Raw genomic sequence first — 15,773 nt, forward strand, 5'->3', positions numbered from 1 at the left:
AAAAACCTTGTAAATGTATCTATATCTGTAACGTTGTCATCTATCTGTCTACCCATTTCACTCTGATTGGCATCCGCCATATGCACGTTCCACACCGATCTACTATCGCTTCATAGCAATACTGAACATTACCGTGATTATGAAAGCGTTTTTATAGTTCCAGGTCCATCCTGTCATAATCAAAATCGTAAGCAAACTTTTCTCAAACTTTAACAAAAAGTTTTCTTTAGTTTGTTTGGCTTCAGTTAAGTGATTTTCTTAGTTTTGCTCCCCTTTTTCGTTTAGTTTTGTTTCCCTTTTTATTTAAGGGATTTACGTAATACTCTTTAACAAATGTTTGAGTTTTAATTTATTTTCTAGTTGTGAACTATGTTTTCTTGAGTAGGAGTCTAGGATTGCCTTTGTTACTTACTATTCTAATTACTGTCTACTTTACTTTTACATGAATAGTATGGCTTTAGTCAAGTGAATTTCTTAGTTACACCTATTTCTTTAGTTTGGCATTCCTTCTTTTTGTTTTGTAACAAATGTTTAAGCTTTGAGTAAGAATGTTTTTCTTGTTTTAAATTTATTTCCTTTGATTTCCCAGTTCTGTATGATGTTTTCGTAGATGCATATACTTATCACAGCCTCGTTTCTTTCCGCATTTAGGTACAAACAAACCCGAATATCAAGTCTAACAGCCATTCTCATTGCCATACTCCACTGGATCTGGCCGCCTGATCGCTGCACCAACTGCCACTCCATTTATAGTTCACCGAATCTCGAGGATGGCGATGAGGACGGCGCAGGACGAAGGCGTTCCGTAAGTCGCATTCAACGAAGTCTCGATGGGCGATTCGTATTGGATGTGGAGGGGGGAGTCTCGAAACTGGGTTACGCCCAGCAAACCATGGACTCGGCGGCCAATGTGGTGGATGTGGTGGACGGTGGTCTCTTCGAGCGTAGAAACAGCAATGTTTCCCAGAAATCCTCCAGCGATGATGGTGGATTCCTATCGCGTCGTAACTTTATCACGGCTCGTGCTTCATGGCGTCGTCCATTGGTGGCCTCCTCCAGTCAATTGAGTCTTCAGTCAGCGGCAGATTCGGCCAGGGGTTTTCTACAGGGTCTGCTAAAGATCGGAGGAAAGCAGCAGCAGCAGCAGCAGATCCCACTCAATCAACAATCGTATTTCGATGAAGCTGTGAGTGGAGCCCGCTATCAGAATGTTCTGCGACCTTTCACCAGCCAAAGCAGCAGTAATTTGTATGGCCATGCGGACCGGAGTAGACCGCTGCATATAAACACAATCAGTGGAAGTCTCAGCCAGCAGCAGCAGCAGCAGCAGCTTTACACACCTTCGAGAATCTCCAGGATATTCTCCAGTTCACCGCAGCAATTGCAGCCAAATCATCAGCAACTCTTGCTGACCAGTGGCTCCTATCCCACACACTTCAGCGATCTGAGCACTGTGTATCCTCCAAATTCCGCTGAACGTTCATCGTACAATCTGAGCAGTAGATATAGATACTACTCACAGGAGCTGCCTTCCCTGCGAACCATTCAAGAGGAAACTCGCCGACAGCAGCAGCAGCAGCAGCAACAGCAAAAGCCACATCCTCTGGAAGATCACTTTGTGCCACTCCAGCTGCCATCGCCTCCTTCTTGGCGGAGTTACTACCAATCGCAGGCCAGCTATCGTCCCAGAACTCGCTGGTATCCTCGTCATCATTCGCGACTATTTAGCAATCGGCAGCAGCAACATGAGATGCTGTCACCTTTGCCTCAGCTGAATCTCAATTTGCGCAACTCCATGAATCCTGGAGGTTTGGAGGCCTCACCCGAATCGCGTTCCAGTTCGAGTGGTTTTGGTTCAAAGAATACCTCCAATCATCCGGGAAGTACCAGTGAATGGAGATTATTGCCGCCATATCGAGCTCCACCGTCGCCGCCAAAACATTCGGGTTATTTTGGTGGACAACAGGCGCAGGGACAAACGCCACATGGTTCGTATTCGTATAACAGGGCCACAACACCGCCTTATACGATGGCCCATTGGCTGGAGATGATCTCAAGACTGAATGCGGCCACGGATAGTAATTTGCCCAAATCCTCGTGTCCCGTGGATGTGGGCAGTGTGGATGGACACTATGAATTCGATCCGGCCACGCCCACTCCCAGTGCATCCAGCATGCTGCGCGAAGATCTCAATTTGCATATAGATACGCATCATCATCATCCATATCATCATCATACGTTGGGTCCTTTAAGTGGCAGTCTGTTGCACAGCCACGCCCCTTACGGAGGCGGAGGAGGAGGCGGGAGTAGAAAGCCAAGATCTCTACCAATTCACCTGCCTCGTTACGATAATGTTGAGGTTAGACTTCAAGCCATGAGGGAGGAATTCTATGCCTACCGCAAACGACAAGCAATGCATCAAATGGAGAGCGTTTGCTGAGCCAATGAAGCATTTAATTGAGCCACACCCGCACCTACGACCACGACCACGACCACGCCCACAAATAGGCCCGATTTGTAGAGATACCCCGAACAAAGTTGGACAGCAGCGAATTTCGAGGCAATCAGACGCTATGACGATATGATATTGGATCAGGCCCCCACAATTCAGAGATGAACTTTAAAAGTTTGGCCCCCCTGCAAACTCAAAAATAAACAAAACAAAAACAAAAAATTATAAGAAAAACACTTAGAAGCCAGAAACAATTAGTAGGTTTAAACGAGAAGAAAGCTGTGTAAATATATATGGGGAGCCCCCAGAAGTTTAAGTATAATATTTAACAACTATAGCAATTATAGCAACATATTATTACAAAAATCGATAAAAGTAAAATTGACATTTAAAAGAAAAGGAGAGTAAATGAAGCAAACATTGTTTGACGACATATGCAAAGAACAAATTACAATTACAATTAACTATTATTTACGAGTATATTAGATATTACTACTTAACGTAACACACAGATCGAGATATGTTAAACATTGAGCATTAAACATTAATTAACAATCCACAAGCGTAAGCCTACATTATGTTACATTACAACTAAACTAAATTAATACGGAATATACTAGCTGTTAAGCATTTAGTTGTTAACAACTAGAACCAGAGATGATGAACGATGAACGATGACGAGATGACGTGAAATAAAAGCGCTAAAAACGTAATTAAAACGACATATAGAGAAATTGTTTCATAATTAAATTATTTAACGACAAGAAACCTACAAAGCAAAAATAAATGCGAAATGTAAAACAAAACCAGTTTAACAAAAATTAAATGAAATATAACTGCTGCATATATGTTTACTGTTGACCTACACACGATAATTAACTCGAACAAATATTTATTAACCCCAAAAGTAAGAAACAAACACACACAAAAAACAAACAAATTAAATGAAAACAAAAGGAAAACGATAAAAACGATGCTAATGGGAAACTATTCTTCCTGGTTTAACTCACACAGCCCAAGACTACGTTGATGCAACAAAAAGCTAGGAATGTAGGGCAGAAAATGGGTCCTTAAATCCAATTAGAGATCCCAACAGTTTCCTAGATTCCACAGAGAGCGATCGATGGATGATTTGGTCTTAGGTTATAGGTCAGTTGTGTAAAGGACAGCTCCCCGGATGATGCAGCTTAGTTGAAAGTTGAGACGAGGCGTTTTCTGTTTCTTAAGTAATTGTTAACGATAAACGATAATTGATTAACGATAATCTTGTCTAAAGATCAAATTGTACGGAATGATAGTTTGACACAACTTGACGCCAAAACACTGCCAGAGCGAGAGATGCGAAAAGACCGCGAGTGTGTGTATAACGTATGTAAATTACAGAGCATATAAAAACACATAATACTTTTACGATTAATGATAACGATAATAACGATTAACGATAACACTATTCAGGGGACGGTTGGAGCGCGAAACAAATCAAGAAATCAACTACGAATCAACCGACTAATATGATCTCAAGCATTTCTTTTTGCCTTCGACTGCAATCAAACTGCAGTTTAGCGAACCGATTTCCCTGGTTTCTCTATTTTCCACCCTAAATATGAGCCCACTGTCTGTCTGTCCGTCTGTCACTTCTTCTAGCAAGCGCTGCCTATAAGTCTTACCCAAAATCTGATAGGTTTATCACAATTTAGTAAGACTTACAGCCACGCGCTTGTTACATTCTTAGGCCACAGAGAATATTGTATTTAAATTGATTAACTAGGATAAAAGTTCAGAGAAGGGAGGAGGGAAACTCGAGTTGTGTTGCATGTATTTTGTAAATGTTGATGGTATTCAAGTGAATAAGATGATTTTTGTATTGCATTGGACACCCACACTCTGACACACACACACACACACATTAAACGATTAACTAGAATGAAATAAATTAATTAATTAACTGAGCATTAACGGAAAGCGAACGACGTGAGAAAAGCGCAAGCGAATAATTGCGAAATAACAGCATAAATTGAATTTTAATTGAGCGATGGAGCTAAGAGATATGTTAGGCGCAGGACTTTAAGGCAAATAGATACAAATATGATTATTTATACGAGAACATGTATATGCGGTACGTATATATGCATATAGATACTGGATTACATGGCATGTACATTAAGTAAGACGAATACATTAAAAACTAAGTTAAGTAAATCTAACGCTTTAGTCTGCCACTTTGATTTTTGGACAAGGTGCGCCACTTAACTTTTCGAATCGACTCGACTCAAATGAAATGAAATGAAATAGGAACTATCAAAGGAAAACAAAATAAGAAATATAAGAAAGGGAAATCTATATTCTTTTGCACCTCCTATCACTTCCTATACCATTTCGAAGACATTTCCCCGCTCCATACACACCTTACCGACTTTCGCCACACTTTTCCCTGCCATTTTCCACCTTTTCACACCTTTTTCCCACTGCAATTCCAATTCAGCATATATATAAATCGTACAAGGATAAATCAGTTTAGAACGAAATATATTGTAATTAATACAGACACACAATTATAAAGAGAAATTAGCAAAATGAACAAAATTTTTAAACAAATAAAACTTACAAAACAAAGCAAAAAAAAAAAAAAAAACAAACAAACAAACAAAAAAAAAAACAAACAAAAAACGAATAAAAATACAAAACTTGAAATTGATCAAATAAAACCATAAACCTGTTTTTTCGTTTTTCCGGAAGCTTGTCTTAATTGGATGCCCCTTTGCTTCCACAAAAATATCACTCATGCGCCAGCGTGGACAACCTGGAGATGACGCTCTGACATTGGGGCAATTAAAGTAATGAAATTCACATATTCTTCTCTATGAATAACCTACGATATATATATTGGATACAGACGACTTAAAGGAACAGTGTTTTCCAATGAATGAATTCCCCTAAATGGGAATCTATTGAGAAAATTGCTTAATCTTGTGCTGGAATAGTTCAAACTTAAGGCCAAATGCTATCTGCAACACTTTGGCGATCGCCTAATTATTTAAGTGGATAATCGTCTACGAAAGCGAAATGTGGGGGAGACGTTGACGTTGGCCAGACAATGAAGATGGCGTGGGCGTGTGTCAAATGTCAAATGCAGTCAAACGTTTGACAGGCGAGAGAAATGAGTGGATCTTTTTGCTCAGCAGAATAGGAAAAGTGATCGGCTGGGATCGGGGTTGGTCGGCATTGCGGTGGACTACACAGTAAATAAATTATTATTCTTTTCAAAAGTATTTAGATGTTTTGACAAGCACTGAACATATTTATATTTTTTTAATGGTAAAACATGGGCTTTAGTATGATTTTGCTCTAATCTTCTAAATTTTGATAGCATTCAATTTATGTTCTCAAACATAAAGTAAGCCTTATCATCCTATTCAGTAAATATTCATCATATTCTTTCTGTGTAACATTCATCGCCACAAAAGCTCGGCCTCATCTGTCACTCGTTCTGCAGTCTGATCGCGATTCGGTCTCGGTTTTCAGTAGCGCTTCTCCAGCCGCTCTGTTCAGTTCGCGACCCTCGAAAGACCGCCACAGCATAATATACCCGTCATATACTTCGTACAATATATACCTGAACGGAACTGCGCACAAAGATATACTAGTAGTACACAACGGATCGGGTTTCGTGCGCCTTAGAAAATCCGAATTCCGCAAGAGAGCTCCGCCGCTTCGTTTGAGGCCAATTGACCTGATTTCAGGTTGGGGGTTTTAATTTGATTTTGCGCATTCTGGGCAACGCGGAAACATTATGCAAGAACACCGCGCGTGAGTGACCGAGTGCACAAGTGCAGCAGATTCATAATCGTAAGAGCATAAATATATCTATTAAAATGCCAACGAAACGCAGCAGAACATTCAGGCAATGCAGATCAACGCTGCTGCTGCTGGCTCTTTTGCTGACGACTTTCTTAATGAGTATATCCTGTACGAGCGGTGCCCGCGATCACCGAAGGCAGACCAACTTGGAGGCCAAAGTTGGCTCCCACGTGGTCTTCAACTGCTACATCGACTTCCCTTTCGATGCCCCCATACCGTACTTGGTGCACTGGAGCAAGGATGTAAGTCGCAGTTTAATCAGAAAGAAAATTAATATGATATGGTAGTGTTTTTGATTGTTAAATATTCATTTCATTTGTTAGAACTATTTCTTTAAACAATATCAACGAAAATTCAAAGAATAAAAAGAATAACCACAATATTGGGCAATGATTTGAGACAGCAAGCTGATTTTCTTTATCTGTGCAGGCTCACTCACTTATTTATGGCTCACGCCGACGCGCACGCAGTTCTTAAATGAAATTGTTGAAATTATTAATTTATCAGACACGTAGGTGGCCTGGACTTCGACTGACTGACTGACTGAATGGCTGGTCGACAGACTGTGGGAGGCCAGTTACAGGTCCAGTCCGGAATGCTTGGTTAGCCTTAATTGCGTCTGCTGGCCGTTGAGTCTGCTGGTGCAGCGCAGCATGGAACGCGGCTCTCACATTCATTAAAAGGGTCGGATTTTACGACCGCACTGGGAAAACAGCGGTGATCAAAACATATGTTGCAGACTAATAAAGGATATTATAAAACAAACTGTTCGGTGATCAGATCAAAAGTGATACAAATAAGATAAGACAAACAAATTTTTGGTTTTAAACAATTGTTGTAATAAGAAATTGAGATAGGTTAACTTTTTTATTGAAACAGATAATCATGGGTAATGCTAACTCATTAAATTAATTAAATTTCAATAAAATCCTTCTTAAGTCTTTAAAATTATTGCCACCCACTGTTTAAAACAGAAAATATAAGGGGATTAAAAATAAAATACTTAAATCTTTTCTGCAATAATTTAAACTGCCAAATCAAGCATTCTTTTATTTATTTCTATGAAATGGAAAGTTTCTCTGTGTTTTAGTTACTCGCTTTCTAAAAATAACAATGCTAAACCAGAGTAAAATAAAAAAGGACTTTTTAAAAATATACCTGTCTCTTATATTTATTTCAATTTAATGCGTTTTTAAATTCTGTACATATTTTTTAAATTATTAATTTTTTAAGTTGCCAACTCTAAACCTCAGAAAAAAATTTAAAACGATTTTTTAAAATCCGGTGTTACGGTTTAAGTTGTCATCAATCATGTTAGCGGCTTAATTTAATCTTTTAAAAAGTCCTTTTTTTAATTTGTTATTCATAGTGCCAATTTTATTGGAGCTTAGTACATTTTTTGTCAAGTGCAGTCCGCCATTGCATCGCAGTAAATGCAATCGTCGTGCCAGTGGGGGTGGCTCCCCATGCGGCGAGGGGTGGTTGAGGTGGTGTTGGTTGTGTGTTGTTGGTTGGTGGGTCCCCGCCCTTGGCTACTAATTAAAGCGCAACCACATGCAGTCGATGCAGTCGGGGGGCATCGCATCCTGGCTGCCTTCTGCCTGCATTCCAGCCATCCTTCTGCTTTTGCTTCTGCTTTCGCTTCCGCTATGGCATTTAAATTTAATTTGACGCGACGCGACGAGAACTGAACTGAACTGATTTCAGTATCACAAACACTTCAAATTACCAACACATTGCGCGGCGGCAAAAACAAAACGCAAAAAAAAAAAAAATAGCAAACGCCGAAGAGTGTCAGTGTGAAGTGTGACATCAAAGACAGCGGGGTAAGTGAACCAGTTGAAATCAATTTGAATTGGATTCAATCGAATTGAATGGCTGGCATTTTGTTGACAACTGTGAGTAATGCAATTTAATTCAATTGCAAATTCATTGCAATCCTCGCAACAGACAATCAGAATCAGCACCAGCATCAGAATCAGAATCGACGGACAGCAAATATGCGCGCAGTTTGTATTTAAATCAAGTGAATTACTATTCATCGCACATGCTCGTCATCAGTCATCAGTGGATCCCCTTAACCCTTACTTCCATTCACATTTTCACATCGGTAATTTATGTTTTTTAACTATTTAGATGCTTGCCTAATTTACTTGTGCCACTCTGCTCTTGTTCTGATTTTGTTCCGCTTTTTCTCGGTGGTCACTCCCCTTTTCTAATTGTGTTTTCATGCTTTTTGTCCACTCGGTCAGCGGGTCATGATGTCATTTTGATGGATACACTTTAATTGCGCTTGAAATCGGTTTAGTTTTTCTCTCCGCTATGGAATGGCGGATAATTAAACAAATTCGTAGTCTGCATAATCTGCCTGATTTATGGCATTTCAGTTCATTTCCATATATATATACACATACATTTTTTAATGTATGTCTGCAAGCGAATTCTATATTGTAGAGCAGCGACTGACTTTCACGGCCATTCCGAGGCTGGGTTGCAAATTTTCGCGCCGCAACGATGGCAAAATTACCGGATAAATCAAGTTACGTTTGTAATTTGTTAGATAATGCTGATAAATGTGTGTACGGCGGCAGACGACACTTGACACACAGTTGGGTGTAGTGTACGTGTACGTGTACGTGAACGTGTGCACATAATCATAGTGTTATGGGTTCTCGGATAGGCGGATCTTGAGTGCATCATAATCTACTCAAGGCGGTTGGTTTTGCTTTTCTGCCCTGCCATGCCATAAAACGGCAATGCGATGTGCGATGTGCGATATGCGATGTGGGTGACATTGATGCCAGACGGTGCATCTTGATGACTGTTTCCCGATCTCAATTAAAACACAAACCTAATGTCAATAGATCAACTGACACCCACACTGCATCCGATGCAGAAAAAGCAGCACACAATTAAACGTATCCCATGGCACACAGCTGCTTTTGCGGTCAGAGGCTATCAATAACCGGGAAAACTGAATCCCTAGCATGCGGTTTATGGGGTGTGACAGTCCTAACCCAGCCAATAGGCAAATAGGCAAATAAAATAACATGAGTGTAGTGTGTATAGTGTATAGTAGACGAAAGTCAAGTGCGCAAACAAAGCGAGCATAAAAATGTGTGTGCCAAAGCAATTAGAGCAACGGCCACCGACCGCAGCCGATTCGATTGCATTTAAATAATTTAAGCCTAACGCAGTTTTTTGCGCCTTCTTGCCATATGTGATGCAGCGCAAACACATTCTGTTTACTCGCATTTCATTATTATTATTATTGCAATTTTTACGCTCCCTGCATAGATGTATAATTGTCAGGCCATATATTAAACAAATATTGACAAATATATTCACTATTAATTAAAACAAAAATAATTTAATATGCCAGCAGGCAAAAAACCACAAAAAAAACAGCAAATAAGATAAAAAAAAGGCAACGAATTGAATTATTATCCACCCATAAACAGATAATAAATGGCCCAGGTTCCAAACTTTCTGTACGAAATGAAAAATGTATTTTTTTAGAAAGCTTATGACTGAAAGCCACAAGCAATTTTTAAAATAATATAATGTAGATATTAATTAGAAAAAAATTAACTTATTTTTCATATCAACAAAATGTTTATTTAGAACCTCTTCATGATCTAAAACACAAAAATGTTCAGAGTACCGAATAAACTTTTGCCCTCTATCATTGCATAAAGATAACTAGGCCACTTATCAAAATAGACAGTTTAATGCATTTAAAAGCCGTCACATTGACATACAAATCCAAAATTCCAGCTGTGTCAAAATAATAAATTGAGTCAATATGACGCTATCAACCTAATTATTTAAGTCACCTTTCAAAATAGACAGACTATAATGACATTTTAAGTTCAGTTTAGTAGTTGATAATAAATTTTTCTTTTATTTGAGATATATGAATGTAGTTCACTGCCTTTTAAAACTTTATGTTGCGGTACGTATTGTTGTACTAGAAAAGTTTTGAAACAAGGCTTTATATATTTAATAACTTAAGTACGGTCTTTTAAGGCTGAAAGTATGACATGCAAATCAAAAACCCTGCACTGTCAAAATATATCAATATGTGACAATGTAAACCATTTTATAATGACATTTAAAGTTAAGTTTCTGAAATAATTTAATATATCATTTCATTTAAAAAATGTCTAACTTAAGTCACAAGATATTTTGTGTCTCGTTCTTTATTTTGGGAATACAAAATCTTTGGTTTTTCCTAGTACGGTGCTTTTGAATTATATTCAAATCATATTTCAGGGGCGAGCTAGCATTGAGCACTTCAAGTGCGCCGCGCCACGTGAGCCCATTTAAATTTGTCAACAAAGTAGCGGCGTGGGTCTCACACCCCGTCCTTCCCTTCCCATCACCCTGATTATTGTTATTCTTGTGGGGTTTTTGGGGGGCCTTTCAAAGCCGTTGGCCACCGCTGCGCCACGTCACAATCATGGTTTTTGGGAGGGGAGTGAGGGGTTGAGTGTTGTACTACGGGCTCAGCAGGAGTTTGCGAAAATTATAATGGCGCATGGGGAGAAATGGGCTGAAATCGGGGGGCATAAACAATCGCACACACGTCTGACATTAACTGTTACAGAGTGTGTGTGAGTGTGGGCGTGTTCTGTATAGATTCCGCATTGCTCGTGATTTACAACTGCAATTGCAGCCGAGATGGCGGAGCCAAAATCATAACCATGCATACTAAATTAGTATCTAGGTATTTCGTACTCAAGAGTTGCAATTCTCATTGTCATTTTATGGTTCAGCTGGCATTTACAACAAATACTCATCTTAATATATTCTTTCGATAAGAGAATCATGTTTCCTTCTAAAATTAATATGACAGAATCTATTTTAATTAGGAGTTTAGAAATGTTTTAATATTATATATAGCTTAAAACTAAAACTAAAGTTGTATTATTTTTTTGGGGCCAACAGAGCAAGAAAATCTTCACCTGGTACGAACAGGAGACCTCAACCAATGAGCTTTTCAATGGCCGACTGCATTTAGTGGAAAACCATCCGGAATTTGGAAGGGCCTCCGTCAATCTGACCGCCATCCGGGAATCGGACCAGGGCTGGTACCACTGCCAAGTTAGCTTCCCCAATCGCTCGCCCTCGGTCCGCAACAATGGCACGGCGTACCATTTGGCGGTCCAGGGTGGCTCCCTCATCCGCATCCCGCCCGTGAATCAGACCATCCAGGAGGGCCAGACCGCCTTCTTCCACTGCGTTATGAAGTATCCGGATAACTCGCTGGCCTCCTGGTACAAGGACGGAGTGCTGCTGCAGGAGGTTCAGGATTTGGTCAGGAGATCCTACATGGGTCCCGATGGCAGCCTCAGCATCGATCCCACTATGATGAGCGATCTGGGCGAGTACGAGTGCAAGGTGCGCAACAGCGAGGGCGAACTGCAGACGGCCAAGGCCTTTCTCAACATACAATGTGAGTGGTAGCTGGCCTACTCGATAACTATGTAACCATTCGTTAAAGTAAACGTTAAATACAATTTAAACGAGCTATAGTGCTTTAACTTTTTATGCCCCTTACAAAGCAATCGAGCAGGGGGAACACAACTTCCGCTCTCTCAAATATCTGAACTCCATTTTTCATATATGACGTCATAGTTGATACTTTCGTTGTGAAAAAATGGTTCAAGTTAAAATAATGTTGGTGTGTCTTTAAATATTTCGTAAACACGTGTTACATAAATATCAAGGAACACAATTTACCCCTTTTTTACTTTAAAAGTAATGGGTATAAGAATTTTACCAGATGCATTGGTTAATTAAATTGAACCTCAAAATTAAATTAATTATATATTATTTTCAGATAAGGCCAAGGTGATTTACGCCCCGCCGGAGGTTTACCTGCCGTACGGCCAGCCCGCCGTGCTCGACTGCCACTTCCGGGCAAATCCGCCGCTGAAGAATCTGCGCTGGGAGAAGGACGGCCTTCTCTTCGACTCGTACAACGTGCCCGGGGTATTCTACAAGATGAACGGCAGCCTGTTCTTCGCCAAGGTGGACGAAAACCATGCCGGCAGCTATACGTGCACGCCCTACAACGACCTCGGCACGGACGGACCATCGCCGGTCATCAGCGTGATTGTGCTCCGTCCGCCCATCTTCAGCGTCACGCCCAAGGCCATCTACATCCAGAAACTGGGCGAGGCGGCCGAGCTGCCCTGCGAAGCCATCGACCGGGACGGAAACAATCGGCCCTCCATTGTCTGGAGCAGGGTGAGTCCGTATTGTCATTTTGCACTCCCTAAAAATGGCCAAAAGGCCGAGGGAAAATGGTAATGGCAAACGGGGAGCGAGCGTGCAGTTTCACTTGATTGCATTTTTAATTATGCATATTGCCACTACTACCTGCCCGTGCACAGAAAAGAAAATCAGTTCGATATTATGTTGATACGTGGAAGTTTATTGTTGACTTAATTTTTATATAGATTTTTTTTAATGCTTATTATTGTAGTTTATTTATAATACTACCAATAGCAAATTAGATAATTTATTTTTTAAATATAATGTGAATTAGAAATTAAGTAAATTTTTATTTTATAATTTCAAAACAAACATTTTATTTTAGTGCTGAGTTTTGGTTTAATTATAATGAGTATTTATTAAATTTTTTTGATTTTGACGTTATGTTATTAAATTGTTTCTTTTTGTGGTATCTGACATACCAAATACTATTAACCACAATGATTGGAACAAATTTCATATCGTCATTTACATTTGCTTTTCTGTGTGGCTGTGATTTTGGCCCCGGATATCTGACACTCGTTCCGCATTCGACTAATTTGCAGAAAGACGGCCAGCCACTGCCGGCGGACAGGTTCAGTCTCAGCGGCGGCAACCTGACCATCACGGGTCTGGTGGAGGGGGACCGTGGAATGTACGAGTGCTCCGCCACCAATGAGGCGGCCACCATCACGGCGGAGGCCGAGCTCATGATTGAGAACATCGCACCGCGGGCGCCGTACAATCTCACGGCCAACAGCACGGAGACCTGCATCACCATACGCTGGCAGCCAGGTGAGAAAATGTGTGTAATTGGGCGGGGAAATAGGCAGAGGCCTTATGCCACCAGGTGAATTCGAAATTGAGTCGATGGGAATTTGGGTGAAAGGATCCGAGGTGCACGAATTAAAAGTTTAATGGGAAGACCTATAGAATTTTATATCTTCTGAACAGGTGGAAAAAGGTCCATATTTCATATGGCAAACAGGGCAACAACAACATTATTCTTTCTACTTAAAACATGAAGCTGATCGATTTAAAAATAAATATGCCTTTAGAAAACAACATGGTTTTAAGTGGCGCCATCTGCCGAACTGCAGGGTCAACACTACGAGCGAAGAGCGGGCTATTTCAGATAGTGACGTCATTATCGAAACTTTTTCAATAACTTCTAAAATAATGGTTCGATTTGAAAAATTATTTTCAAGAAATAAAATTAAAGAGTTTGACTAATTTCTCCATTATTGCAAGCTTCAGGTTACCTTCGCCCAAACCTGGAGTACACAGTGTGGTATCGACTCATGGAAGCTCCCGAATGGCGCACTCTCCGTGTAATGGATAAAAAAGTGATGGAGGCCACTGTACAGCATCTGCAGCCAGGCAAGGAATACGAATTCATGGTGCTCAGCCAAGACAAGCACGGCGACGGAATGTTTAGCAAACAGTTTCGTTTCCAAACGCAGCGTAAGATTTTTTTCTATCTTCATTATTTGAATATAAACTAAGAAGGTCTATTCTTAAAGCCTCTCCAATACGAGCTGAGGACTTCGACGCCCAGCAATTGCAACATGATCTGGGTCAAGTGACTGCTCCTGCCGGGGGGTTGGGAGCACCTTGGAACCTCACTGCCATAAGCAACCAGCAGGGCTGGCTACTTCACTGGGAACATCCCGTCCAGGGATTGGAAGGATTAAGGCTGTATGCCGTTCGCTGGTGGAAGGAGCCCGAGCACTTTCTCATTGGCCATGCGGAGACCTTTGATAACTTTTATCAATTGCGTCACCTCAAGGAGGATACTCTGTTCAAGGTGCAAGTCATGGCCGTGGGAACCAACACCCAACTATCGGTGCCCAGCCATGAACTCTTAATAGATGTTCCTTCGCAAAGGAAAGTTCGAGCCTTGATTATCGGCAGTTCGGTGGGTGTGATCTTTCTGCTCTGCGCCCTGTGCGCTTTTTTATACGTGAAGCGGAGCTGCCTAAGGCATCTGTTCGCCAAGGATAGCTCCGCTGGCGAGGATGAGGACACTGCGGAGAGCGGCGATTGCGACAGCGACGAACAGGAGCGGGATCGAGACAGCATTAAGATACGCCAGTCCACCTGAGGATTGCTCCAGATCCGCTGGCAATTTGGCAGCGAACAGGTTGGCCAGTGAAAATTAGGGAGAAGGATGTTATTCATCGTGCACCAGTCCGTGGGAATCTGACTTTTAATATACGTCTAGCTGCTATCTGTACCATAAACTCTTCTAATTAAAAAGTTTAACTAACCGAATTCGAGAACAAAATAAATAAAACAGAAACATGTCGAATGTGAGATTTAAAGTGGTTATATTTTATTTGAGCTTAAATTGGCGATAGTCTTACATTAAACACTTTGCACAGGAATGGTCTAAGGGTGTTCTAGCTGTTTTATTCTCTGGAAGTTTGCTTGAAAATATTTAGCTCATAATAAGATAAGGAGTTTTTAAATTTTAGAGCTGTATACTCACTTAAAAATTACAAAAACAAATGTATTTACAATTCTTAGTGAAGTTTTATATGGTATTTTGAATCTTTTGTTTAAGCACCCTAATCTTGAATTGTTAAGCTTATTTATTTTGAAAAAAAAATTTTTAAAAGTTGCTTCAAATCAAATAACCCGCTTTATGGGCATCACTTTTCAAAATAAGCTTTTTCGCATTCATGAAATAGACATCTCTTTCTGCCAAGCCGCAAAGCTTGTTTCCGGAAAAGCTTTTGAATAAGCTTTTTCCGTTGCGGCTGGCCGCATTTAAATGTTAGTCACCAATTGGTTTCTGAAACCGAATTCTTAAGCAACCCCTGACCACTTTGTCTGGCGAGTATTCCACCCACTAGCGTCGTTCCATTCGTTAAAAACCCATTAACAATTACGTACTCGGGGCAACCCGTTATGCACAATTGTTTTGGGAACTGATCAGAAGCCAATGTTCATTCTTATTCCAGACTTTAATAGCTGAAAACACCTGAAAGTACTTTGAATGCACTCAAAATGGTTTGATTGCCAATCGTACTTGGTAGGTTTCGCATTAAAGAAAAGTGCAGCTGCACCTGCACCTGAAGCGAAATGAAAGGCAATCCCGCGAACTGATAACACCCGATGACACTCCAGCCTAATAGGGCATTCCCATTGAAATGGAATTAAATTTCAAGTCTGGCATTTCCATTTTCCAACTTGAGTT

General features: G+C 40.5%; 2 protein-coding genes and 1 long non-coding RNA gene across 23 annotated transcripts in view; 2 read left to right on the forward strand and 1 right to left on the reverse strand.

Annotated features, from left to right (window-relative positions):
* Nucleotides 1–3,135, forward strand: part of LOC128253512 (protein turtle) — a 43,165-nt gene extending 40,030 nt beyond the window's left edge. For 12 of the 20 annotated variants that reach the window (XM_052981958.1, XM_052981951.1, XM_052981950.1 and 9 more), the window contains one exon: nt 652–3,135. In XM_052981958.1, coding sequence (XP_052837918.1) covers nt 652–2,440 — 1,789 coding nt within the window. In that variant the 3' untranslated portion in view covers nt 2,441–3,135. Of the gene's footprint in view, nt 1–116; nt 188–651 lie in introns of those variants that run through there. The other 8 variants (XM_052981963.1, XM_052981964.1, XM_052981965.1 and 5 more) reach the window with 5 other exon arrangements.
* LOC128253519 (uncharacterized) overlaps nt 1–15,773 on the reverse strand; it is a 146,266-nt gene that overhangs the window by 96,193 nt on the left and 34,300 nt on the right. The window lies entirely within an intron of this gene.
* On the forward strand, nt 5,951–14,887 carry LOC128253515 (protein borderless). 2 transcript variants are annotated; one of them, XM_052981970.1, is made up of 6 exons: nt 5,951–6,552; nt 11,261–11,768; nt 12,156–12,565; nt 13,138–13,366; nt 13,823–14,035; nt 14,095–14,887. In XM_052981970.1, the coding sequence occupies exons 1-6, from the start codon at nt 6,325–6,327 to the stop codon at nt 14,673–14,675; spliced, it is 2,169 nt and encodes a 722-aa protein (XP_052837930.1). In that variant the 5' UTR covers nt 5,951–6,324; the 3' UTR covers nt 14,676–14,887. The 2 variants fall into 2 exon arrangements, with proteins under 2 accessions (XP_052837930.1, XP_052837931.1); XM_052981971.1 differs by having other exon boundaries at nt 13,829–14,035.

The sequence above is a fragment of the Drosophila gunungcola genome (genome assembly GCF_025200985.1).
Source record: "Drosophila gunungcola strain Sukarami chromosome 2L unlocalized genomic scaffold, Dgunungcola_SK_2 000037F, whole genome shotgun sequence".
NCBI lineage: Eukaryota > Metazoa > Arthropoda > Insecta > Diptera > Drosophilidae > Drosophila > Drosophila gunungcola.